The 27950-nt window shown below is 50.8% G+C and overlaps 1 protein-coding gene across 4 annotated transcripts in view; it reads right to left on the bottom strand.

Annotated features, from left to right (window-relative positions):
- The window catches only part of SPNS2 (SPNS lysolipid transporter 2, sphingosine-1-phosphate), an 87937-nt gene extending 61085 nt beyond the window's left edge, over positions 1 to 26852 (bottom strand). For 2 of the 4 annotated variants that reach the window (XR_009731273.1, XM_061390757.1), the window contains exons 1-8: positions 26428 to 26666; positions 22619 to 22684; positions 17479 to 17615; positions 16635 to 16786; positions 15865 to 15931; positions 14991 to 15139; positions 13782 to 13934; positions 10258 to 10447 (exon numbers count right to left, since the gene is read on the bottom strand). Coding sequence is in view for 3 of the 4 variants with exons in the window: in XM_061390757.1 (XP_061246741.1) it covers positions 10258 to 10447; positions 13782 to 13934; positions 14991 to 15139; positions 15865 to 15931; positions 16635 to 16786; positions 17479 to 17615; positions 22619 to 22684; positions 26428 to 26623 (1110 nt within the window). In the remaining variant the exon portion in view is untranslated. Of the gene's footprint in view, positions 1 to 10257; positions 10448 to 13781; positions 13935 to 14990; positions 15140 to 15864; positions 15932 to 16634; positions 16787 to 17478; positions 17616 to 22618; positions 22685 to 26427 lie in introns of all 4 variants that reach the window. The other 2 variants (XM_061390760.1, XM_061390759.1) reach the window with 2 other exon arrangements.
- Positions 26853 to 27950: the final 1098 nt, after the last annotated feature.

Raw genomic sequence — 27950 nt, 5'->3', positions numbered from 1 at the left:
CCACCTTACCTGAGCCCTGCAATTCCCTCCAGTGACAGAAAACCTAACACTCAACTCTCAAGCTGCAGCCCCTTTGGGGAAGAGAAGAGTCACAGGAAAGGCAGGAATAGGGTGGAAGAAAACAGAGAGTCACCCATACTACATCACAGCACTGTGACATCAGAGCAGAGCCGCCCATACCCAGGCTGGGGAGAGCAAGCAGCATGTGAACTCTGCAAACATACAGAAAAAGAGAGAGAGGGAAGGAGGAAGGCAAGTGGGGAGGGAAGGAAGAAGAGGAACGAAGGGAGGAAGGCAGAGAGGAGGGAGGGAGGAAAGAAAGAGAAAATAGGGAAAATAAAGAAAAAAAGGAAGAGAGGATGAGAGGCGAAAGGAAGGGGAAGAGAAAGAGGGAAGGAAAGAAAGGAGGAGGGAAGGAGAAGGAAGGAGAGAGAGAAACAGAGGAAACAAAGATGGAGAAGGAAGAAGAAAGAGAGGAAGAAAAAAGAACCCAACCTAGAAGACAAAGGACAGGAAGAGGAGCAGGAGGAAATCTCTAATAATGGTTCCAAACCAGCTGTGTGCTCAGTCGCTTCAGTCGTGTCCAATTCTGCGACCCCATTGACTATAGCATGCCAGGCTCCTCTATGGAGTGGGTTGCCAGACCCTCCTCCAGGGGATCTTGCCAACCCAAGGATTGAACCCGGATCTCCCTCACTGCAGGTGGATTCTTTACCACTGAGCCACTGGGGAAGCACTTTCAAACTATATTGAATATTAATTCAATAAAGAAAGAGCTCAAAGGACTTCCCTGGTGGTCCAGTAGCTAAGACTTGGTGCTCCCAACACAGGGGGCCCAGGTTTCATCCCTCATCAGGGAACTAGACCCTACATGCCACAGCTAAAGATCTTGCATGCTGCAATGAAGATAGAAGATCCCACATGCTGCAACTAAGATCTGGTGCAGCCAAATAAATATATATTTTTAAAAAAGGAAAAAAAGCTGGTCAGAATTCGTCAATAAGTTCAAAATTTTCAAATTAATTTGAAGTTAAACAATTCCTTTGATTTCAATTCAATTTCTTCAGGTAAGTTCATACTAATGAATGAAACATTACGTGATTCTATGTATATGAAATATCCAGAATAGGAAAATCTATAAAGACAGAAAGCAGATTAGCAGTTACGTATAGCTGCTGGCTGGGGGAAATGGTGAATGATTTATATGACTATAGAGTTTCTTTTTTTAATAGAAAGTCCAAGAAATGCATTTACTCTGTTGTCCCTTAGTAAGTTTCTTTTTGAGGTGATGAAATGTTCTACAATTGATGTGGTGATGATTACAAACCTCTGCAAATATACTAAAAACCATTAAATTTTGCACTTTAAATGGGTGAATTGCATGGCACATGAATTTCATCTCAATAAATCTGTTTTTAAAATTATCGTATAGGGACTTCCCCAGTGGTCCAGTGGTTGACTCCGTACTTTCAATGTGGGAGGCAAGGGTTCGATCCCTGGTTGGGGAACTAAGATCCCATGTATCACAAGGCACAGTCAAACAATTTTTTAAAAAGAAACAAGAAAAATTTCCATATAACCCCAGTTTAATAAAAGTATTTCTAAAAACATAAACCTATGTTTATACACTGAGAGACACATATAGAAGGATGGTCACATAAAAGTGGAAACAAACAGGCCAAGATGTTAAGAGTAGCTGATTCTGGAGGATGAGAAAATGGAAAGCTGTTATTTTCTTCTTCGGGCTTTTCTGGTTTTGCCTTTTTTTTTTTAATTTTTCCCCAAATAAAAATAGAAAGGGCACTGATAGAGTGTGCTGGATTGAACTGCTGGTCTCAACGTTTGAGTTCACTGTGGTAGCATGTGGCTGCCACATCCCTGATGTGTCAAGGGCCCCAGAGTATCATCCTCTGTCCTCTCCTCTTCTCTATTCAAGGTCAGGCCCGTGCTGATTTCATTCAGCCTCATGGCTTTAAATAACCAGCCTAGACCTCTCTCCTGAACTCCAGACTCATATATTTCCAACTGCCCCTTAACATCTGCAGGTGAATGTCCCAAAAGGCACCTCAAATTCAAAATGTCTAAAATTGAACTCCTAATCCTACTCTTTTCAAAAGCAAAAAAACAAAAAAACAACTTAGAACCTCCATCTCAGTAAATGGCAACTCTGTGTTTCCAATGGCTCAGGCCAAAAACCCTGGAGTCATCCTTTCTCTCATCCTTTTCTCTCACACCCCACACTGAACCCATCAGGAAATCCTGTTGATTCTACTTCCAAAACACACCCAGAATCTGACCACTTCTTTACACTTCCTCTACAACCAGCCCAATACAAGCCACAGGCATCTCTTGCCTGCATTATTGGAAAGTCTGCTAATGGGCTTTCCTATCTCTTATCTTTATCTATTTCATGTTGTTATCATCCCAGCAGCCAGGAAGACCTTGTTAAGCCACACGCTAGGGAGTTACAAGTGAAAATGAAAGTGTTGGTCGCTCAGTCGTTTCCTACTCCTTGCGACCCCATGGACTTCAGCCTACCAGGCTTCTCTGTCCAAGGAATTCTCCAGGCAAGAATACTCGGATGGGTTGCCACTTCCTTTTCCAGGGGCTATTCCCAACCCAGGGATTGAACCAGATTCTTTACTGTCTGAGCCACCAGGGAAGCCCAGGTAGTTACAGAAAGTCCACAGCTGGGACTGCCCTGGTGGTCCGGTGGTTAAGACTCCATGCTTCCACTTCAGGATGCATGATTCAATCCCTGGTCAAGAAACTCAGATCCTGCATGCCATAAATAAATTTAAAATTTTAACAAAACAATTCCCAATTAATCATGCTTCTTGGTATGCACATCCTTGTACAGTCCTCTCCCAAGGGGAAAACTGGGTCAGCTTTACCCTTTGCTTCAACCAATGCAGTAAGGCAGCAGTGATGCTATGCTCTTCCTGGCATAGGCCTTAAGAGACTTCACAGCTTCCATGTCTGCTTTCTGAGAATGTGGCCCTGAGACCACAATGGAAGCAATGAGTTTGGGCCAGTGGAGGATGAGAGACCGAATGGAGGAGCCCCAGCCAACCACCAGACACAAATGAGATCAGCTTGGAGGTTCAACCCAGTCTCTCAGTTAAAGGCAGCTATGGAGTGAGCCATCCAGCCAACTCACAGAATCATAAGAATAAATCATTAACTGAAGCCACTAAGTGGTATGATGATGTGTTACTCGGCAATAGCTAACTGATACAAACCATCAGTCAGAGCATCACCTCTGAGCTAAAAATCCTCTAATGGCTTCCCATTTCACTTAAATTGGAAGCCAAAGTCATTTGATGTACAGGGTTCCATACAATCAGCACCTCCCTCTCCACCCCTACCACTCCCTCTGACCTCATCTCCTCTGCTCTACCCTGGTTGGACCCATTCCAACCGCATTTCCTAGAAGACACCAGTATGTTTCCCCTGCCCAGGGCCGTTGCACTTGCTGATCCTTCTACATGGAGGGCTCTCCCCACCTCTACCCCCCTATCCACATGGCTCCTTCCCTCACTGGCTTCAGGTTCCCACTGAAGCATCACCATCTCAGTGAGGCCTCCCTGACCTCATGGCACAGCCCAGTCCCTCTCCTTGTCCACTCTCCGCACTCTGTCCTTTTCCACAGAACTCAGCCCCATCTAACTCACCATTTATTTTACATCTTTTTTTTTTTTTTCGGCCGCATGCACAGCATGTGAGATCTTAGTTCCCCAACCAGGGATTGAACTCATGCCCCCTGCGTTGTAAACATGGAGTCTTAACCACTGGACCACCAGGGAATCCCCTATTTTATATCTATTTTGTTGCATACATATTTTTGCCTGTTTTGTTCAATGATGCACCCTCAGAGCCTAGAACAGAGCCTGGCACACAAGATACGTTTGGGAAATACTGGGTAAGTGAGTGAACATCATTATGCTCATCCTGGCTAGGACCTGCCTTGCAGCCACCTCACCATGTCCCCAGCTCTACTCCCTCAGCCCGTGAAGCCCAGCAGGGTGTGAGGGTAAAGACCCCCCACTTCCAGGCTTCTCACCTGTGAGACGAGAAGAGCAGCACAGAACCAGAGACGACTTGGGCGGGGGGGGGGTACACCTGTGGGGCTTCGTGGCTGCGTGTGCCCAGATATAGGGCACCATAATGCTGGATAGCAATGGGACCTGGGGTTCAGTGAAGGATGAGCCTCTGGGCCACAGAGCAGACTATTTTCCCAAATCAGCCACTGCAATATTTCCACATGCTCTTTCAGATCACTACTAGTCTCCACCAAAAAGAGTAAATCCATTCTCTCTCCCTTTGAATCTGAGCAAGAAGTTGTGGCTCCAATGAAGAACAGAATGCCGTGAAAGCGACGCTCCGTAACTTTCAAGGGTATGTCATCAAAGACTATACAGCTTCACCGGGCTCTCTCAAAACTCTAGTCCTTGGAAGCCAGCCACCATGTTGTAAGCAAGCCCAGCCACATGGGGAGGTCACAGGCAGCTGCTCTAGCCAGTATGTCCAGCTAAGGTCTCAGCCAACAGCCAGCATCAGCCATCAGCTCTCAGCCTTTGACATCCAGTTCCCACCCCCCTTCTGCCTAGTTAACCCCAAGTGGAAAACGGATATGTTACCCTCACTCCCAACCTTGTCCAAACTACAAAGTCATGAGCAAAATAAGTGTTCCTGTTTTTTTAAACCACTAAATTCCATTATATATCTATAGTAACTAGAACTGGCCCCAAAGTTCATTTATCTCTTCAGTTAAACCAAGGGGAAAGTACCAGCACTCCCATTTTATAGCTGAGAAAATTGAGGCTCAGCAAGGTCAAGATCTTGCCCTAACTCACACAGCTATGTAGTGAAGAAGCAGGAACAGGTTCAGGTCCTTCAGATGCCTCAATGCATGTTTGTTGCCATCCCCCAATACCAGCTCCTCCCTCTGGACCACAAAGCCCACCTAAGCGGGTACTGCCAATGTTCAACCATCGCCTCCAGCTCCCAAGCCAGCGATGATGGAGTTCCTACCCTGAGCTCAGTCCCTCCACTGAATACAAACCCCTTCTCCTCTGAAGGGCAGCGACTCTGGGAAGAAGGCCAAGGAAGAGGGTGTGAGCCAAGACCTGCTGTGCGCGTCTGGATCCCAATTAACAGCCGAGAAGTCAAGTTTCCCTGCCAAGGGGACTGGAAGGAGGGAAGAGAAGGAACCCTCTGCTCCTGCAGGTGGGCCCCAGGGCACAGGCTCCCCCACAGAAGCCCCCAGACCAGACTTCAGATGCTCGGGAAACCTCATCACCATGAAACATACAGCATGACTTGGCCCTATTTCAGCAAACTGGGGACGAGCACGCCCACGATGCTTCCCCAAACCCTTCCTTCCAATGCAATGCAGCCACAAAAGCAGTGGGAGAAAAGCTATATGCAGCTGCAGACACGTGTGTACACACATCCCACACAATTATCTGCTTGCCTGGATACACATGAATGTGCACACTCACACACAGACATGTATTCAAAACAGCACCCATGACACACTCATACACACTGTTCATATATACAATGAATATACATGTACCTGCAATATACATAGAGCATGACTGGGTACACAGAAATGGACACATACGAAAGTACATATATCTGCATTCATATTCACAGACCTGCATATAGTCACACTTAGATGCACGCACACACTAGCACACATGCCCACATTCCTGTGGGCCTTCCCAGGAAGCCCCATCAATTTCCCCTGGAGCCTATCAATTTCCCCAGGACTGGCAGAGAAAGTACAGGAAGAACTGTGCTTCCTTCAATCTGAGAAGGTGAAGGATGGATGGGGGCGGTGGATGGATGGATGGATAGATCAATAGATGGAGGGATGGGTGGATGGAAGACACTCAAGTGACTTCCTATTTTGAAGCTAATTTGAACAGAAGCCAATTCCTCAGCCCCCTTTGGCCACCCTTTCTGATACTGACCCGCATAGGTCTCCAAAACCTACTAACAATCCTTCATGGTGAACTGCAGCCAGTTCCCACCCTCTGAAGTTTCAGGGGTGATGTCATATCCAAGGACTTCAGACTTGTGTACCCAACTCCACTAACACCTCTACTTGGATGTCAACCTCCTGCCACAAACTCAGAAGGTACCAAACCAAGCTGCTCATCTCCCCCCAGATTCCATTGTTCCTGCCTACTTTCCTATCTCAGTTAATGGCCTCTTTCTCCTTCCAGCTGCACAGGCTAATATCCTAGAACTCGCCTTTGAGTCTTCTTTCTCTCACACTCTACACTGAATCCATCAGGAAATTACGATGGCTCTACCTTCAAAGTGTATCTATAATCCAACCGTTTCTGACCACCCCTGACACTTCTGCTCTTGCACTCTCCACCCTCATGGGAAGTCCATTCTCAGCACAGAAGTCAGAGTGATTTCACTGGCAGAAGTCAATGACAGAAGAACAATAGAGAAAGTCAATACAACCACAGTTGGCCACAAAACTGACCGACCTTTAGTTACACTGACCAAGAAAAAAGGAAAGAAGACTCAAGTTACTAAGATCACAAATGAACATTATGACCAACCTTACAGAAATTAAAAAGATTATAAGAGAATACGATGAATGAAATTCCTAGAAAGATGCAAACTACCAAGACTGGCTTAAAAAGAAATAAAAAGCCTTAATTGACCAATAACAAGTAAATATTGAGTCAGTAATCAAAAAAACTTGCCACAAACAAAAGCCCAGAACCAGATGGCTTCACTGGGGAATCTGAACAAATGTCTAAAGATGAATTAACACAAATCCTTCACAAGCCCCTCCAAAAAATAGAAGAGGAAGAAGCATTTGTCAACTCATTCTATGAGACCAAACAAAGACATCACAAGAAAACTACAGACCAATATTTCTTATGAATAGAGATGCAAAAATCCTCAGCAAGATACTGGCAAGCCAAATTCAGCAACATATGAATATGATTTTACACCATAACCAAGAGAGGATTTATCCCAGGAATGCAAGGTTGGTTAAACATACAATCAATGTAATATACCATAATAATAAAATAAAGGACAAATGACATGATCATCTCAATAGATTCAATAAACATAAGCCAGACCACCTGCTCCTTAACACAAAACTTCAACTCACTCTCAGTGAAAGCCAGCTCGACCCAATGCCCACGTGGCCCATCACTTCTCTGTCCTCCTCTCCTTTCTTCACTCCACACTAGCCCCAGTGCCCTTTTTCTTGGTCCCTAAACCTACCAGATACACTCCTGCCTCAGGGCACGTTCCCTCTGCCTGGCACACTGTTCCCCTAAATATCCCATAATTCACCATATTGTGAATTTTACTTATATATCTTACCTGTTAGCTATCTCTGCCAACTAGAATGTGAACTCCTTAAGAACAGAGCTATTTTTGGCTGTTTTATTCACTGATATATCCACAGCATTTAAACCAGCATGCCACTTGGTAGGCACTCAATAAATAGTTGTTTAAAAAAAATGAATGAACAACAATAGCTGGTCCCTCAACCATTCACACAATGAGCAATGATCACCCCCACCCCACCCCCACCAGCCTGACACCATGCTTTGAGCTAGGAGGGCTGAGAAAGATCAGAACCAACCTGGGCCCAGCTGGGAGGGGCGATAAGAGCATATGTAACCAGGACCCAAGGAAGACAGTGCTGAAGAGTGGCGAGGATGGAGAGAGAGGGTAGGACCTAGCAATGAGCGATGGCTCCATGGAGAGACGGTGCTCCAGCCAATCCGTGAGGGCCCAGAATGATTCAGGCACACGGAGAAGGGGAGGGAGTAGAGAGAGCAGATGGAGAGCCCAGATGTAGGGCGCAGGGGGCGTGTCCTGGGAACCAGGCGGGAACCGCATGGCAGGACCACATAGGAATAAGGCTACTAAGGATATCAGGGCCATCCATGAGGGGCCTGAAATGCCAGGATGAGGAGTCAGACTTAGTTTTCCGGAGGCACCAAGGAGCCACGCAAGGCTTCTGATCAGGAAAGGTCCGTGGTGTCACTCTGGCAGTGCGAGAAGAACAGGTTGTGGTGGGGGAGCAGGAACACAAGGAGACCAGGAAGCTGGGTTCTTGGGACAGTCCCAGAGAAAGACAGCAAGGTGTGAGCCAAGATGGGATGGAGTGAACCAAGAGAACAAGGGCAGAGGCTGCCCCGGTGGCTCGGTGGTAAAGACTCCACCTGCCAGTGCAGGAGACACGTGGATTCAGTCCCTGATCTGGGAAGATTCCAGGTGCCGCGGAGCAACTCAGCCCCCGGGCCACAACTACTGAGCCTGCGCTCCACACCAAGAGAAGCCACCGTGATGAGAAGCCCGCGCACGGCAACCAGAGAGTAACCCCCGCTCACCACGGCTAGAGAAAAGCCTGCACATCAACGAAGACCCAGCAGAGTCACAAATAAATAAATCAATAGAAATTATTTTTTTAAGTCCATTAAGGAGACAAATTTACAAAAAGGAAAAAGAGAAGAGGGGCGGTTTGGAGGTGTTAGGGTTTATGACTGGTGTTAGTGGGCAGGGGTTGGGGTGTGGGGAGGTTGGGGGGAGCTGGAGCCTCAATCTCGGGACCTCAGGAGCACAGAGCCATGGAAGTGGCCAGGGGGTCTGGTCAGGGCATCCAGAGGGATGAGGAGGAGGATGAGGAGTTCTGGGGATCCCGTCCGGCCCCTGTGGGAGCCACAGGGAGAAGCAGGTTCCCAACACAGGAGGGTGGACATGTCCCAGACCCTCCCACCTTCCTGCCCCTCAGCCCCTCACGCCCCAGGGCAGGCCCAGAGAAGAGATTCTCCAGCTGGCTTTGTCAGCCAAGATGCAGTGTCATTTCTAGATGAGCCATCCAGCTCTGGAGATGCACCAGGCTACAGAGGGGGGACAGCTGTGTCCCCGCAACACAGCCAAGGAGCCACTTCCCAGAGCCAAGCAAGACAGTGGCAGAAGCAGAGCTGGCAGGGGCTCCGCGGGCCCAGCCAATGCAGAGACAGGCCTTCAACAGAGCCTCCATCTGCCCGGGGCCGCCGCCTCCCTGCAAGGTCAGGCTCATTCAGTCCCCACCAGCTGGAGATGATGATCCCAGTCACGCTCTCGGCCAATAAGCACTAAGGCATTTATTAGGCTGGCCTGGTGTATGCCAGCCTCTGTTTCTCTCCCATGGGGGTGACAAGGGTCAATGTGGCATGAAGGACATAGACTTTGGAGCCTGTGGGGGCGGAGTTAGAGGCTTATCTGTCTCATTCTTGGTGCGGCTGTCTCTGACCCTCAGTTTTCCCATCTGTTGAGTGGGGATAAGAAAAACCCTTTCCAACAAGGGCATATGGTGGTGGTGGGTTAGTCGCTAAATCGTGTCCGACTCTTGCGACCCCATGGACTGTAGCCTGCCAGGCTCCTCTGCCCATGGGATTCTCAGGCAAGAAAACTGGAGTGGGTTGCCATTTCCTTCTCCAGGGACAAGGGTATGATAAGGACCAAATAAGAGCACATGCGGGAGGGAATGCTAACAGAACTTGTCTATTTCCCAGGAATTTCAGTGGAAACCCAATCAAGGCTGAGGACGCTGGTGAGAAACCCTCATACCTTAAAGGAGGTGCCACCTACCAAGGACAGTACAGTTATATCTACCCACTTTGGTCTAGCTTATGACACTCCTCCAGGCAAATATTCTACATTTGATTTTAAATAGAGAAGAAGATAAAAGACTGAGACTTTCCCTGCATACTTTTAGACTAGAATAATACAGTAGAAGAATCATTTTTAAAAGAAATGAGGTCCCATTATCTCCAATCAAAGCATTAACTAGGAGGGACTTCCCTGGTGGTCCAGTGGCTGAGAGTCCATGCTCCCACTGCAGGGGGCCGGGCTTCAATCGTTGGTCAGGGAACTAGATCCTGCATGCCAAAACTGAGATCCCATGTGCTACAATGAAAACCCAGTGCAGTGAAATATTTTTTTTTTTTTTTTAAAAAAGCATTAACCAAGAGCTCAAAGGACACACTTTAGAGTCATAAAAGCTTAGGCTCAAATCCTAGTTCTACCCCTTCCTAGCTAAGGTTCTTGGTATGCCTTAGTTTACTCATCCGTAAAATGGGAATATCAGAGCTTCACCTGGAAGGAGTGATAAATATAACATTTGGGAAGACCTGGCACAGTGTCAGCCTACGCAAAACAGGAGTTCCCTACCCACCGCAGCCCACTCCCACCTCTGAAGGGCCCCTCACTTACATAGGAGGCCAGGAGGGTGGTCGGGGCCAGGATGAGAGCCAGGTAGAGGCAGGGGGCTGCAGCGAGCAAGCTGGCAGCACAGATGAGGGGCTCAGCCTGAGGGTTGACTTTCTTGTACCTCCTTGAAGTCTCTGCTCCCAGGATGACCCCAATAATGCCAGTCACAACAGTCAGTGCCCCGAAAATCAGGCTGATGGAAAAGAGCAGAGAGGGCTTGGTCAGCAGTGGGATCAGGATAGGGGTCCAGCCACCTGCCCTCCAGTGCTTGATCTGGTGTGTGTGCGTTCAGTCATGTCCAACTCTTTATGACCCTTTGCCAGGCTCCTCTGTCCATGGATTTCCCCAGGCAAGAATACTGGAGTGGGTTGCCATGCCCTCCTTCAGAGGATCTTCCCGACCTAGGGATTGAACCCATGTCTCCTGAGTCTCCTGCATTGCAGGCAGATTCTTTACAGCTGAGCCACATGATCTGGTACCTGCAGGGCATGTGGCTGTGGGCCTCTTCCCCTCCCTCCTAACCTGGGTCCTTGGGACCCTGCTCAGGGATCCATGTCCATCCTTCAAGACCCATCACAAATGTCTCCTCTTTGGGGATGCTTTCCCCTGTCCGTTTGCTGATTCATTCACTCTCAGTTACTATAGCACCTTCTGCGTCTCTATCATCAAGATCACTCACTAAACTGTGAATTCCTGGAGAAGAGAACCAGGCTTGGTTTACTTTCTTGACTCTAGGCTGGGAGCATAGAGTCTGGAACAAGCAATATATGTTAAGCAAATGGCTCACTGATCTCTCCCAGAATTCCCAAGTGAACAGGTGAGGAAGGTGAGGTTAAGAAAAGTCAAGGCCAAGATACCCAGCTAGTAAGTGACAGAACCAGGATCTGAATATACATCTTCATCCTGCTGGTCCATCCTAGCACAAAGGATGGACCCAAGCCTCCTTTGAAGGGCAAAGGGATGCTGAGACTGACTAGCGTGAACTCTCAAAAGCAAATGTAACTAAGACTTTTCCAACCCTTAACTGGCTTCCTGTCATCCTCGAAGCTCCCGCCCAGCACTGCAGCACTGGCCCCAGCTGACCTGTGTAACCTCCCTTCTTGTCTCCCTCCCTCACTCTGCACGAATGATTGAGAATTCTCTAAACTTACCCTACACTTTCCGGCTTCCCTGTCTTGGCCCACACTCTTCCCTCTACCTGGAGCATCACCACCCCCCACCAACCATTCTCCACCTGGCCAGGATCCTCTCCCAGAGCCAAACCTTTCCAAAAGTGCCAGGTGCCTGCCATTACCTCCATGGCTCCCACCAAGGCATAAGAACATGACAGATGCAAGACCATGGTTACTGACAAACTGAATGTCACCAAAAAAAAAAAAACTCTCTCCAGAGAAGACAGGGACCTGCCTGAGGCCACACAGACCCACACTAGCAAAACCAGGGTCCCCTGGCTCTCTTCCTACTGAACAAAGCACGTGTGTCCTTAGGCAGCTTAAAGGTGCTTAACCAAACCTTCCTAGGCTTCCAAGCTGTACCAGGCTCCAGCTCAGCCTGGTCAAGTGACCCCGAATCCAGATGAATGCTATCTGCCTCTGAGTCTCGGTCTGAGCCGAACTTGGCAGGCTCTCAAGACCTTTCTAAGACTGGGGATTGATTATTCGGACAAGTGGTTTAGATGGGGGCCCCCCAGAGCCCCTGACCAGAGGGGTGGACAGAAGACACACCTACCATGAAGTGTCCCCACCCCCACATCGCCTTCCCAGAATCAGACTCCCAGAACCAAGAGGGTCCTCAAGGCCTGCAAGTTCTGTGCTGGTCCTCTGTACAGTGGCCCAGGCAAGCAGCTACCCAACGCCTGCTTACATGACCCTAGGGGTGTGAAACTCAGTAGCCCCTTGCTGCCCCTTCCCTCTGGGCTCTGGATGTTGGAAGCTTTCCCTCTGGCTGAGCTAGAATCCTGTGTACTGCAGCTTCCTGCTCCCATCCAACCCTCACCCGAGGGCTTAGCCTAACCAAGGAGGGTGTATGAACAGGTAAGTTCTGGGGACTTCCCCAGTGGTCCTGCAGCTAAGACTCCATGCTCCCAATGCAGGAGGCCCGAGTTCAATCCCTGGTCAGGGAACTAGATCCCACGTGCCACAACTAAGACCCGGCACAGCCTAATAAATAATATTTAAGGAAAAAAAAAAACCAGCTAAAATCTATGCAGAACTAGGGCTTTCTACCCACCCTGGGGTAGGCTAAACAATGCCCCCCACCCAAGACATCTACGTCCTAACTTCTGGAACCTGTGACTGTTCCCTTGTATGGGCAAAATAATCTTTGTGGATGTGACTATATTAATGTTCTTGAGCTAGAGGAATTTTCCTCCACTTTTTAGGTGGGTCTTCAGTGCAGCTACAAATGTCCTTATAAGAGGGAGATATGAGACTGAAGAGGACAAGGCAATGTGACCATGGATGCAGTGATGCGGCCTCAACCAGAGGCCGCCCACAGGCACCAGAAGCGACACAGGAGGAGGCTTTCCGAGAGCCTCTAGCGGGAGCACGGCCCCGCTGAACTTGCTTTTGACCCAGTGAAACCGTTCTGGACTTCTGGCCTCCAGGACTATGGGAAACATTTCTGTTGCTCGAAGCTACTGAGTGTGCGGTCATTCGGTCCATCAGCCCTAGGACCCGAACACTAACTCCCAGGTCAGTTTCTCACCCAGGTTCTGGGAAGGAGCCAAGTTAGACGAAGAGGCTGAAGCAGAGAAAGTGGAAATCACTGGCCCAGGAATGCACAGCCAGTGAATGTCTGAAGTGGGATGGAGGCCTGGTTTATTTTTCCACTTTTTCAAGCTGCTGGGGGACTTTTAGGACTCAGTCTTTGCCTCTGGGGAGATAAGAATCTAGCTGTAGAGCCAGGATAAACATCATAATATCCTGGGACTTCCCAGGCGGTCCAGTGGTTAAGATTCTGCACTTCCACTGCAGGGGCACGGGTTCAGTTCCCTGGCTGGGGAACTAAATTCCCACATGCCATACAGTGCAGCCAAAAAAAAAAAAAAATCACAATCTCCTTTGGTGCCTCAGTTTGCCATCTGTAAAATGGGAAAACCTCATGCTACAGGTCCCTCTGAAGGAAGGCTGCCTAGAAATCCCACCATTCCCTAGGTTCCACAGAAGCCTCACTCACCCCCAAGTGCCTTCCGGACCCTCACAGTGGCCCAAGAGCGAGAAGACAGGGACTGGGGCCCGGAGAGGACAAGGGAGCGGCCTGTGGCCACTCAGCAGCAAGAGCTCTGCCTGAGCTAGAACCAGGCCAGTGAGCCCCAAGTCCTGGTGTCCGCCCAGAGACTGAGTCTTGGGGCTCAGGACCCCAAGAACTTCCCCATCAAGAGCCCAGACGTTGGGGACGTCCCTGGCAGGCCCATGGTCGAGACTCCACGCTTCCATTGCAGGGGGCACCAGTTCGATCCCTGGTCAGGGAACTCAGGTCCTGCATACCGTGTTGTGTGGCCAAAAAAGAGCCGAGACGTCCCTCACCTGTCCTGGCTGTTGCACGGCTCCCGAAAGCAGGGAAGGAGTAGCCCGTGCACCACACGGGCCTCGAACAGAAACTTGGGGGCCCAGAAGCCCAGAGCTCCAGTCACAAAGGCCATGGCTGTCACTCCAAGCGTCGACCACACAAAACTCCAGCTGAAAGAGAAAGTGAATGAGACAGAGGACAAGATGGTTGGATGGCATCACCAACTCAATGGACACAAGTTTGAGCAAGCTCCGGGGAGACAGTGAAGGACAGGGCAGCCTGATGTGCTGCAGGCCATGCAGTCGCAGAGTCGGACATGATTGAGTGACTGAACAACGAGGAAAAGTGCTCTGGATGGAGCTGGGAGAGGGCTGGGGCTGTCGGAGCCTGTCTGCTCCCATCCTCCATCTCCTGCGCACTCAGGTGGTCCCTGATCCTCCACCAACACCCCCTAAGCAGGCTGCCTGCCCTTCCCACCTCCACACCTTCGCTCCCACTCTGCCTTCCTCCCTCCTCTCTGAGGATCAAGTCTCCCCCACCAGAGCGACCCAAATCCAACATCACATTCTCCAGCAATCTGTCCCTCTTCCCTGCCCTCCACTCGGCTCATGGCTCTGTAACAAAGAAGTGGAGTCTGGTCCATGCCCCATATTATGGTAAATTATGAGACCTGGGTAGGTGACCCCAACCTACCTCCCCAGCCATGCCTGGAACAGAGGAGGGATGCTCTCCCATGAGGCTCGGAGAGGTGAGCATTATACACTTGGGCATCTTCCCAACAACCTGAGAAGCCGGCAAAGCTACAGAACCATGTCTGCTGAATAAATGAGGGGAGTGAGGCTCCAAGTCTCAGGTCACTCAGGGATAAGGCAGTGGCAGAGCCAAGGCCGGAGCTCCCTCCCTCCCAGCCCAAATTCTGTCTCATGGCAGGCAGAGGGAGGCCTCTGAGTGGGGGAGCAACATCTCAGCTGGTGACAGAGAACTCAGAGGAAGCAGAGGGCTGTGAATGCTGCTGGGGCAGTCAGGGAGGGCTCCCTGGAGGTGGAGGGAGGGAGGGCGGTGATGCTGGGGCAGGCAGAGAGGGCTCCCTGGAGGCGGAGGGCGGGAGGGTGGTGATACTGGGGCAGGCAGGGAGGGCTCCCTGGAGGCAGAGGGAGGGAGGGCTGTGATGCTGGGGTGGGCAGAGGGGTTTTCAATGACATGCAGGGAGGAGTAGAGACACTCACTTTCTCCACAAGTATCTGACGTCCTCACACCAGCTGCTCCGTGGGTCCCCCGTGGTTGCGACACCCTGCTTCTCAGCAGCTCCCCGGGGTGGGTCTGGAACCAGCATGATAAGCAGGATCAAGGCCACAGCTTCCAGGCAGGGCATGATCTGGGGACAGGAGGGCCCAGGAAGCTCAGGACCACATTCCTGGAAGCCAGGAGATCCCAGCTGTGACTGAACTTTGTGGACCAGTTTCTTCGGTTGCTCTGTGCCCCGGGGGCTAGGGGAAATGGGCTCATATCGGAGGAGCTGGTTATACACAGAGCTTGACATACCACTGCTTCTCATCCCCTCACCCCTGAGAGGACAGGCTCTCTGGGGAGCATGGTCCCCTTTGGATTTGACTTAATACCTGTCTGTCCTGTACTGACACTACTCTGTTAGAATCAGTGAGACTGACATGGTTGAGAACTGGAGGCTTGACTACACTGACACTGACTGTTGAGTTCTTGCTGCTCCAGTAAGGGTTTCTTTTCCTGGCCCACACCTCCATCTGCCACGCCAGCCCTGTCCAAGCGTCCTCCCTTGCCTCACTAATCCTTAAGATTCCATAAGGTAGCTTTACTTCCCCACTCTACAGATAGGTAAAGTGAGGCCCCAAAGAGGGAGGTGACTTCCTTGAGATCACACAGCTAGCAAACTGAACAGCTGGGATGTGAACCAGGGGCACAACTTCCAGAGGCCACGGTCCATACGCAGCCCTGAAGCTGCCGATGTCTGAACACCCGCCATGGCGCCAGACACTGTGCCAAGGGGCAAAGGCCACTGGAGACTGGAAAGTCCCCGCTGGCCCAGGGGGGAAAGCAGAGGGAAGAAGAGGAAGCTGGACTCACTCGGAGGGCCCAACGCCAGTTCCCAGTCAGCTCTGCCACAGCCGACCCCAGTACATAGCCCAGACCACTGCAACAGAGAAGGAGGGGAATGGGCTGTGAGGGGAGGCAGGCGGCCCCAAGACCCCAAGCCCAGCCTGAGCCAGGGTGCCCCTACCCCAGGGAGCAAGCTCTCAGCAGCTCCCAACTGGGGAAAGTGAGCCACACGAGGCCCAGATGTCCACTGCCCTTGGTAAGTCACCAGTGATCTCTGGCTCCAGGCCCATCCCAACCATCCACTGTCTCCCTATATAAGGACCACTCACCCCGCCTCTCCGAGTCTCAGCCCTGCCCAAGTCAGGTGATTTCAGGAAACCTAAGTCAGAGTTCAGGGGTCCGACTGCAAAGCCCACTCTGTCCTATCCCATTGCGGGGTGTGTGGCCCAACCCTAACACAGTTCCCTGCCTCACCTCCCAGAGTCAGCCCCTCCCTGTGTAGCCCACACCGCTGAGCTGCTCTTTCTCCCTCCTCCAGGAGTGCGTTAGTATGCAGGGAGCATCTCCATTACACATCTCTAACCCCCACCATAGGCTACAGGTAGGTGCTCTTGGCCCCATTTACAGATGAGAAAACCGAGGCTCAGAGAGACAAAGTGACACAGAGAGGAAGGTAGAGTTGGGTTTCAAATGCAACCCCTTCTGCTCAATGTCTCCTACATCCAGCCCAGCCCCTGTTCTGACCCCTTTGGTCCTCAGTTTACCACCCAGAGAAGTAGATCCAGGGTAATACCAACCTTCCAACAGGAATAAAGATGTAGAATATGGCCAGCACACGGGTCCGCTGGTCCCTCACGAAGAGGTCTCCCAGGACAGTGGGTGCGATGGTGGAGTAACTGGCTGTGCCAGTCCCCACCAGCCCCCGGGACAAGAAGAAGAGCCAGGAGTACTGGGAAAATGGGCACAAGACCACAGTCAGTTCCAGAAATCACCCTCAGGGCAAAGGGGACTTAAAGATCTGTCCGCGGGACCGAGGGCATTTTGTGACACGGAGGAGATCAGGGCTCTAAGTGAAAAGTGAAAGTGTTAGTCGCTCAGTCGTGTCCGACTCTTTGCAACCCCATAGACTGTAGCCCACCAGGCTCCTCTGTCCATGGGATTCTCCAAGCAAGAATACTGGAGTGGGTTGCCGTTCCATTCTCCAGAGGATCGCCACAACCCAGGGCTCCAGATACCTCACTATTCCCCCAAATCGTACAGGCGCCCCCTGCTGGCTCCCACAGCCACTGCCCTGAGGAGCCTTTTTCCTGGGCATCCTGGTTAACAAACTGGCCTTTGCTCACCAGGCCACTTCCCGCAGACAGTAGCAGTTACCCTCACCCCAACCCCCACTCCCACCCCCACCCCTAGCTCAGTCCGGAGGAAGATGCCAAAGAGGAAGGCCCCTGTTAAGAAAGTCCAACGGCCTGTTGAGAAGACCCCTCTCTCAGCCCGTGGAAGGCAGTCCCCTCCAGCCAGGCTGGAGCCCGGAACAGAGCAGAAACAGCTCTGCTGGAGCTGGATCACAGAGGAAGATGATGGAGGAGGGGGAGGGGGAAGGGGAGGACCCCCCGGGGGCCGGGAAGGAGTGAGAGCACCTACCCGGGGGGAGATGAAGGAGCTGGAGAGACCGGCTCCGGACCAGAGCAGGATACCAAAGCTCAGCGTGGCCTTGCGGCTGTGTCGGTCGCCCAGGTAGCCAAACACGGGTGCAGACAGCAGCAGGAAGCTGATGAAGACTGGAGGAGACACACAAAGGGCGGCATGCAGCTCCCACCCCAACAAAGGGTGGCGGCGGGTGCGGAGCAGAAGAGTCCAGTAGGCCCAGAAGAGGAAACTGACTCAGCTTGCTTTAAAGTGAGTAGAAACCGGCTAGAGAAAAACCTAAGTTGAATCCCCCAATCCCCGCCACGGCCTAGAGTCAGGGGGAGTGGGAGGAAAGGGCGGGGGGCTGGGCCCGGACTCAAATCTCAGCTCTGAGGCTAGCTCACTGTGCAGCCTTAGGTGACTAAGGAGTGCTCTCTGAGCACCAGCCCAACAGTGGAGGTCAACATTCCCCCCTCCCAGGCTGTGTAAAGGTGAGACAGAAGTGAGCACAGGGTCTGGCACGGAGCTGCCAAGGTCCTGTCTTTAGGAGAACTCCCACCCCTGTGAGCCTGACTTTGGGCCTGGTGAAATTTTGCTCTCAGGCCCCTGCTGGAGGTAGCGGGTGGAAGGCCAGGTGGGCGGGGTGTGGGCCAGATGCCTGCTTTGAGCAGATGAGCACGGTTAAGAATGAGCACACTGATTATAAACCAGCGGCCCCTGGAGGCTGGAAGAGACTTGGTTTTCCTAAGTAAAACATTCCCCTGACGCTGCACTTGTATTTATACCATTTTTCAAAAGTACCTAACACTTATGAATTGGTGACTGGATTAATGAAAGCGTTTACTATTCTGCGAAGACAAAGAAATTGCCACGTTTTTGCTTAACTACACCACGTGGATAGGTATACCTTCACTGCTTCTGTTCCTCAAATAAAATCGCCTCCATCCTTCTCGCTGAGTCCGCTGCCTCCGAGAGCCGGCAGGTGGCCAGGGTAAGGTCTAACCCTCCGCCACCCGGTCCCCCCACCCAAGGGCCTTGGGCTCTTCGGGGTCCCGCCCAGCGTCTGCGTCTTCATTCACTAAGCACAGATGATTGACGTTTTCTGAATCCAATGAATGCCCAGAGGCGTCCCAACTCAGGTTCCAGCCCCTCCCACTTTGCCCTGACCCGTTCTCGTATTGGGTTACGCCATAAGCAATTGGCGGAAATGAAGCCAGTTTTGACCTACAAAAAACGGCACTTGAATGTGGTTTGACCTAATACTCCGCAGAGAATAATCTTTGATGTCAACGGCATTTAAAAATGTAATAACTACTGCCAAAATGAAATGTCAAAATTGGCCTCCAAAGAGGTATTACATATTGTTTGCTGACACTTGATAGGATCAATCGATTTATTTTTGTTCATTTAATGGTTAAAACACAAATGGTGTCTCGCCGACGTTTTAATCTGCATCATCCTTTTCCCCAGTGAGGCTGAGGATCAGCCCCTGGGTTCACATACTCAGCCTATTTTTTTCTATTGGCTCTGTGTTAATTTCTCCAGTCCCTTACATTTGTTTTAAGGATTTAAAATCAAATTCTGAGACTGAATTCCTGGGCTCACATTCTGACCCCACCGCTTCCTAGTTGTGTGACTTTGGGCAAAATCCTTTCTTTACTCTCTGATTCCCCTTTTATCAGAATACAAAAGTAATGGTACTTCCCCCCTAAGCTTATGAGGAAGATTAAATAAAATAAAGCACATAAAAGATAGGCTTGCTGTAAATACCCAGCAGATGTTATCTATTGTTATTGCTAATTGCATTTATAATTTCAATCACCATCACACAAAATAATTTAGCTGTGATGTAATCAGATGTATCAGTCTTTCTCTGGGGAGGTTGCTTTGTGTCTTGGTAACACATATCTTTGTCACCTAAAGGTTCTATTTCCCCAAATGTTCTAATACTTTATGAGATTAGGGGTAGGGATCCCTCACAGTACGTGTGTGTGCATGCTCAGTCGCTAAGTTGTGTTGGACTCTTTGCTATCCCATGGACTACAACCCACCAGGCTCCTCTGTCCATGGGATTTTCCAGGGAAGAATACCCGTGTGGGTTGCCATTTCCTTTTCCAGGGAATCTTTCCGACCCAGAGATGGAACACAAGTCACCTGCGTCTCCTGTATTGGCAGGCAGATTCTTTACAACTGAGCCACCTGCAGGATATAAACACTTTAAACCAGCAGATCTCCTGGAATGGAGAAGCCCGTCCCTAAGTGGAAGGCAGGCACGCCTTCACTCCCAGCATCTCCAGATTCAAATCATTCCTGTGACAAGGTGGAAGTCATTAAGGAGCACAAGGTTTAGAGAAGGACTCTATACGCAACCACCTGGATTTGAATCCCAGCTCTCTCACTTGCAAGCTGTGTGGCCTTCAGAAGTCCTGCTGCCTTTCTGTGCCTCAGGTTTGTCATCTGTAAAATGGGCATAATAATAATAACCCCTGCCTTGTGGGATTGTTGTGAAGATTAAATGACTACATGTTATTAAGCCCTTAGAACAGCACCTGGCACATGGTAAAAGCCACATCAGTGTTTGTTTTAAATATTGTAAATCAGTTAACTAACTCCAGCAGCTTCTAAGTCCCATTGCAGTACAGCAGAGGGGCTGGGGGGTGTCTGACCACTGCTTCGCCCCACCTCCCACCCCATTCTTATAGCTACACTGAGCCCTCTGAGCCATCAGTTTCCTCCTGTCTGCACCCCTGTGGTGACTCAGAAAAGTAAGAAGACTCACTTGAAGTCACCAGGGACAAGCCTGGTTGTCAGGCCTCCAAGCTTACTGCCCTTCCCACATACCTGTTTGGGCTACTTCTGCAGAAAAGACCCTTCCCTTCATCCAGTCTCAAACACATATACGCACGTGCACATCCCCACTACCCACTCACAAGCACATTTCTGTGTTCACAGGCTTTCTCTCTCCCTCTCTCTCTCTCACACACACAAACTTCTCCCTCCACACAACTCATTTATCAGGGGCTTTGCAGTAATAATCCTACTCGCCATGGTAAGAACCAGAGAAGGGAAATATTGACTCAACTTCCATTATCTGTTTAATCTAGAAGGTTCTGGGTGTTGAGCCTAGAAAGCCTCTCTGTGGCTACAGTATGACTGGAAGATGAGCACCACCTGCCCACCTTAGCCCTGAGATATGAGCAACTGGGAAAGACTGCCATCTAACGCAATAATCTAACTCTTTTGTTAGGTGCCTCCATTTGTAGAACCGTGTATCCCTTTGCATGTTTTCAGCTGACATCTAAGGCATTTTTTATCGTAAGTCTAACTAGCTGCAAAGGATGTGATTTCCAGCCATGATTGTATTTTTAAACTAGATTGTCATCAGTCCTTAGGGCTGCAGATCAAGTTCATGGGAAACATGCACCATAGAGCCTTATGGGCAAAGTCAGTCCTCATTTGGCAAATCAATAGGGCAAATCAGACTGGTTTTCTGTGAGAAAGATATGAAAATGTTGGCTTCGTTTTTTAATTAATTTTTATTGGGGTTTTGTTGATTTACAATGATATCTTGGTTTCCACTGTACAGCTTCATTTTTTTTTCATTGAAATAAATGTGTTGATACCCATCCCTGAGACAACCATCTCACTTCTGAATTCTCAGTTGTAGATAAAGAGAAGACTGTCACACACGCGCACGGGCCAGCGAGATAAGGCTTGGCACCTTGCCATCCGGGGTTTGTGGCCTGGAGCAAACATCCCCGATCAGTTTCCACCGACTCTCTGTCCTGCCCGCAGGGCCTCGTCAGCAGAAGCCAGCAGCCGTGAGGGGTCCCTCTGTCTGATACGGAGGCGGTGGGGGGGGGCGTTAAATATTCTATTTATTTATTTGGGTGCACCAGGTCTTGGTTTCAGTACTCAGGCTCCTAGTTGCGACATTAGTTCCCTGACCAGGCACCGAACCTGGGCCCCCTGAAGTGGGAGCATAGAGTCTTAGCTGCTGGACCACCAGGGAAGTCTCCCCTGGAGGTTTTTTACACCTAGTAAAACTCAGAATGGGGAGAGCTGTATTTTCCTCCCCAAAATGGTGGACAGGTGACTATTAAAAGGGAGGTGGGAGAAAAGACCCAGATGCTTGTTCTCAGGCAGATCTATCTTAGGAAAGAAATACATGGGCTTGAGGAGTACCGGGATTCTCAAAACTGTGAAGAGCACACATGTTTATCCTGTGTTGTGACAGTGTGTGCACACATGTGGGTACGTGTGTGCATCTGTGTGTCACCATCCAGAAACCCACAGAGGAAAAGTTAGCACCTCGTGACCCCAACCACCCCCACCTTGACATGGAAGGTGTGGCTGCTCCCCTCTGCTGGACTGTAGGCCCCAGTGGGCCCAGACCCCATCTGAGCCCCTGTGGGTATGTGTCGCTGTCTGTCAATCTACTTTTACTTTTTTATTTTTCGCTGCACCACGTAGGATCTTAGTTCCTTGACCAGGGATCGAACCCGCACCTACAGTGGAAGCACAGATCTTAACCACTAGACCGCAAGGGAAGTCCCCTGTCTGTCTGTCTGGGTCCTAGTGACCAGGGTTTTCAGATCCATGAGAAGAAAGCACATGTTAGAAATTCTAACCCCAGCTACAAAGCTGAGCTTAATAGACATGAAGGATGAATGACCAACTCCCCAGCCAGGATCTGAAGCCTGGGAGCCTTTTCAAGCCCCAGCTCCCTCCCTTCTTTCCCCAGCGTGTGTGCATGCTAAGTTGCTTCAGTTGTGTCCAACTCTGCACAGGCAAGAACACTAAAATGGTTGCCAAGACCTCCTCCAGGGTATCTTCCCAGCTTGGGGACAGAACCCGTGTCTCCTGCATTGCAGGCAGATTCTTTACCGCTGAGCCACCAAGGAAGCCTCCTTTCCCCAGCACTCACCCTCAAACCCTGAGGCTGTTCAGGCACCAAATCCCAGCCTCTACTGCCTCCTTCTCTGACACAGACTGTCCCTCCCACCCAAACACCACCCATCCTCTGTGCCAGGGGACTCAATGGGGCTCAGGCTGGCCCCCCACCAGCAGCTGGAGCTGCACAGAGAACAGGACCTGCCAAAAGACCCCCGCCCAGCGTGAGCTGACGACCCCAGGCTGGGGACTCCCTCCTTACCTGTCTGAAGCAAACCAGCATTGCTGTCACTGATATGGAAAAACTTCTGTACGTCCAGCAGCACTCCTATGGACAGATGGACAGTGCTCAGGAAACAGGAAGCTGCCTGCCAGGCCTCCAAAGGAAGCTGCCTCTGCATCTTGGACAGGCTCACAGCTGACCAGCTCAGCACAGACATGGCACCCGGGCCCACTCTTCTCGTCCCTCTCTCCCACACATATGCACAACCACACACACACACACACACACACACAAATACACGATCCAGCATATCCCAAAGGCACAGACATACCCATTCACACACAAGCCTGCATGCCTGGACTACACACACATACTCACGCATCACAGACATGCAGATCCACATAGGCACATACAAACAGGCACACCCAGAGATATATACTCCCAGAAGCAGACACACACACACACACAGGAGCCAGCACTCACAGTCGTGTAAGTCCAGTCTTGTACACCCACACACATGTACACTGAGAGGTACACATAAAGACACACCCACAGGCACATGTGCATTTGCTCATAAGCAGGCCTGCCATTCACATCATAGAGTGACTGGTGTGCTCACTCAGTCGTGTCTGACTCTTTGCAACCCCATGGACTGTGGCCCACGAGGCTCCTCTGTCCCTAGGATTCTCCAGTCAAGAATACTGGAGTGGGTTGCATTCCCTTCTCCAGGGGATCTTCCTGACCCAGGGATTGAACCTGAGTCTCCTGAACTGACAGGCAGATTCTTTACCACTGCGCCACCTGGGAAGCCTCGGAATGACTGGCAGCCATCCATTCAGACTACGGTGTAATGAAAGTCCCTGAAACTGTGCAGCACAGCAGGCCTACTTCTATACAAATCCCAGACATTCATAGATATACATACACATGCATGAGCATGTACACGCAAAGACATATGTGCCCTGGCCTGGCATAAGTGCACACACAGCACGTTCTTCCAGAGGCATGAACACACCGACATGGAGTGCCTGTGAGAGCTGCAGAGACAGGTCCCACTTAGGTCTGACCTTGGCCCCACCTCCCTGAAGCTTGCAATTTCTTGCTCTAAGATCTTGCTAGGCTGATATCCCATCAGTCCGTAGTAGTATATCAAAGCTAGTCAGGGTCCAAGGCACCTACTTATGTGAACTGTGAGGCTCTGGCCCTGTCATCTCTTTGAATTATGAGACGGCTGAGGGCCATCAGTATCACTGTCCCCATTATACAGATTGAGAAACAGAGGTCTCAGCCACCTATGGCTGTACAGTTGGGACCATCCCAGCCAGAGGCAGCCTACCCGCCCACCCAGTGTCACAAATGGGGCTCTGCAGAAATGCCCCCACGGTGGAGAAGAAGACCTGCCATTCACACCTCGAAGACCTGCCAGCGGGTGAAAAAGATGGAAGAAACAGAGAAGTCAAATAAGAGATTTTTGTTCTGATATTTACTTTGGACCCAATTGCCACAAAATCCAGATACTAACATCTATGTCTTTCCTTCTCTCTTAATACTTTTAATTACATGAATTAGATATATTCATTGTCAAGAAAGAGACAACACAGATAAGCAAAGTCAATGGTGGGCTTCCCTGGTAGCTCAGTGCTAAAGAATCTACCTGCCAATGCAGGAGACATGGGTTCGATCCCTGGTCCAGGAAGAACCCACATGACGCAGAGCAACTAAGCCTGGGCACCGCAACTACTGAGCCTGTGCTCTAGAGCCCGGGAACTGCAACTACTGAAGCCCACATGCCCTAGAGCCTGTGCTCCACAAGAAGAGAAGCCATGGCAATGAGAAACCGGTGGACCGCAGCTAGAGAGGAGCCCCTGCTTGCCGCAACTAGAGAAAAGCAAAGACTCAGCACAGCCAAGCCTAAATAAGTAAATAAAATTAAGTCAATGGCTAAGTAAACAATTCTCTATAATCACATTCATTCTGGGGACTGGGACTCAGCCCCTTGTTTTGGCCACTCCTGGGCTCCTCCGAGCCCCATGCTGCTCTGGAGGCAGCCGGGGGACCAAGTGTGGGTCCAGCCTTGTTTTCATCTTTCTGCTATCACTCTGGCCTCCCAGAGACCTGCTTCACACAAGAGAATTCTTGGTGCGTGAGAACCACCTGCCTCAACAGTCCCCAGGCCCTGGGCAAGGTTTCACTTCCCTGGGCCTCCCTCAACCCAATAACCATGGCCCTGCTACTCACACAGCCAGAAGATGTCCTTTCAGTCCTAGGGGGCTGAAAGGCCTCCATACCCCGTTGCCCCTTCCCCTCCTCTTCAAGCCCTCCACCCCCACTCCAACGCAGGACTCCTCTGCTTCAGCCTAATCTATCGCAGTAGCCTCTGATTGACCTCTCTGTCTCCTTTGGCCTCCATCAGAGCCTCAACCCCGATTACGGTCTCCCCACTTGAAAATTTTCCGTGGCTCCCCATTGCTTCAGTAGAACGTGCAAGCTCCCAGCCTGGTCCCCGAGAAACCTATGATACAGCCCAAATACTCTTTCAGAATAATTTCCTGCTTTCTCCGCATCTGTCTGATCAGACCATGCACTTTTGCTCCATTCCCTGCCTTACTGATTTTCTCAGCCTTCAAGACCCAAACCTTCTGCCCCTCCCTTATCTGTGAATTCTACCTGAACCCTCAGTGTTTCATCCTGGGAAAGTTATTTGCTCAGTTGTGTCCAACTCTTTGTGACCCCACAGACTGTAGCCCACCAGGCTCCTCTCCCCTGTCCATGGGATTTTCCAGGGAAGAATACTGGAGTGGATTGCTGTTTCGTCCTCCAGGGGATCTTCCTGACTCAGGGATCAAACCTGGGTCTCCCGCATTGCAGGCAGATTCTTTACCACCTGAGCCACCAGGAAAGCCCCTTTTTTTTTCATCCTGGGGCTGTCCAGCTAATGGTCACTCAGCTCTGTCCTGGGTTAGAGACACTTGGACGTGTGTTCTGTGTCCCTCTGAGCTCCTCAAAGGCAGTCACCCACAGGGTCTGGTGCTGTCTGCAATCCCCAAGTCACCTTCATTCTGCATCTGCGAGCTGGTAACTGATGAATCCATATCCTGGCCTCAGGGAGCCTGGCTGCTGCAGACACCTCCTCTGAGCTCCCCAGGTACCCTCCCCTCAACCTACGCTTCTTCATCTGGCTGCATCTCTCTGTCTCAAAGGAGTCCTATTAACAAGTTTCTCTCTCTACCACATGAGATGGTCACTCCTGTGTTCAGGAGCTACAAAGTTGACTCCCCCTTCCCCTGGGTCCCCAAGGCCCATAGTACTCAGTTCATCTTGAATGAGCGCATGATCAAGGCAGAAAAGAAGGTTGAACCTTGAACGAATGAACGAAGAAGTCAATGGGTGGTGACATGCAGACAGAGTGAGTTGAGCCCTGGGGCCTACAAGAAGGAAGGCAGAATGTGCAAGGTTTGCACGCCGCCTGCTGCCCCAGAAACAAGCAGCCAGCCTGTTCTTGCTTGGAAGCAGGGCCAGGCCACCCTGTCCTACGCCAGGACCTCACCTCAACGTTCCACCCAGAATTTCCAGAGCTTTGCCCGAGGCCCAGCCCTCCCTGGAGTCCTCACCTACCCACCGCCATCAAGCACCCACACCTGTAGGCAAACTCAGTCGGGGGATACATTGGGAACTTGTTTGGTCCTCTCCCCATTCAGGCTGGCCTGAAACCATTGGGGTGGGGCGTGGAGGTGAGAATAGCAGAGATGTGCCGCACAAGGAGAAAGTTTGCTGGGTGGAGGGCCACTGTGGACACACAGCAGCAGCTGGTGGCAGGTGCTGCCCAGCCTGCCCGGCCCCCGCCTCACCTGCAATGATGAACCAGTTCATGTAGTTCAGGAGGTTGATGTAGCAGAGCACGGCAGCGGCCACATAAGCTCTCCAACGGGGCAGGCTCCAGGGGGCGGGCAAGGATGGAGGATCTGTGTCTGTGGCCCTCGAGGGTCCACCTGGCCCTGGGGACTGACCGTGAAGCCCCTCTGGCTGCCTGAACTCCACAGACATGCCCCCAGCCTCACCAGCCTACAGCTCCCGTCCCAGGATGGATGCCGAGATGAAAGACACATCAGCTCTGCACAGAGTCACTTCCTGTGGGCTCCCAGTCACCCAACCTCAAAGCAGCTGCCCTAACCGCTCAGGATCTTATCGCAGGTCTCTGCTGAGCCCACTGCAGCCTCACCGGTGAGATTTCACCATCCACAGCCCCTGAGGCTCAAAGTGAGGGAAGAGAGCTCCTGGCCCGCCACCCAGAGTAACTGGTCCTTTTGACTCAGCCTGCGATGCGGTAGCTGCCCTGAGAAAGAGAAGCTTTGCGGACAGGAAGTGAGAGGAGTCTCCTAGAGTCCCATGTGCTGCGGGAGGGTCTGGCTGCCACATACGAAACGGACTGTGAATGAGGGATTTGAATCTGGGTCCTAGGTGTTGGCCAGGAGAGCGACACTGGACTGGACTGTAAGTGGTACTTACGGTCCGTAGCAGGGTACCGTAGCAGGGTACCGTAACCCCTGCTCCTGTGTAAAGTCCTACCTGGAGAAACAAAGATGATGAGGGGCTGCTGACAGGAAGGCAGCCCGAGGGCAAAGTTCACCAATGGATGTGAAATTTAAGGGGAGATTTTTGATGAGGGGCAAAATATTGGCATGCTCTTAAAGTGCCTCTCTAGGGACTTCCCTGGCAGTCCAGTGGCTAAGACTCCAGCTCCTAATGCAGGAGACCCAGGTTCAAACCCTGGTCAGGGAACTAGACCCCTTCACGCTGCGACTAAAAGATCCCACGTGCCACAGCTAAGACCCAGCACAGTCAAATAAATAAAATAGCATGACTAATGAGGGGCAGAATTCCCACCAGGATTGCATGGCCCCAGTGTAATCATGACAGAATCTCAGACAAACCCAAACGAGGGACACTATTTTTTTTAATAGACTTTATTTCTTAAGAGCAGTCATAAGTTCACAGAAAATTGAACAGAATGTTTAGATTTCCCATTTACCCCTCTGCTTTCACACATGCCTAGCCTCCCCCCTTATCAACACCCCTGCCCAGAGCAGGACGTTTGCCACAGCCGATGAACTTACACTGACACGTCATTATCACTCGGAGTCCATCATTCACATTAGGGTTCACTCTGGGTGTTGTCCCTTTTATGGGTTTGGACAAATGAGTACCACCTGTACCTATCATTATGAACTAGAGTCCATGGTGCTAGTGGTAGAGAACCCGCCTGTCACTGCAGGAGACTAAGAGACAAGGGTTCGATCCCTGGGTCAGGAAGATCCCCTGGAGAAGCACTACCCACTCCAGTATTCTTGACTGGGGAATCCCTATGGACAGA

Source organism: Bos javanicus, chromosome 19 (assembly GCF_032452875.1).
Source record: "Bos javanicus breed banteng chromosome 19, ARS-OSU_banteng_1.0, whole genome shotgun sequence".
Taxonomy (NCBI): Eukaryota; Metazoa; Chordata; class Mammalia; order Artiodactyla; family Bovidae; genus Bos; species Bos javanicus.
Note: the sequence above shows the minus strand (reverse complement) of the source record. Positions and strands in the feature narration are given on the sequence as shown.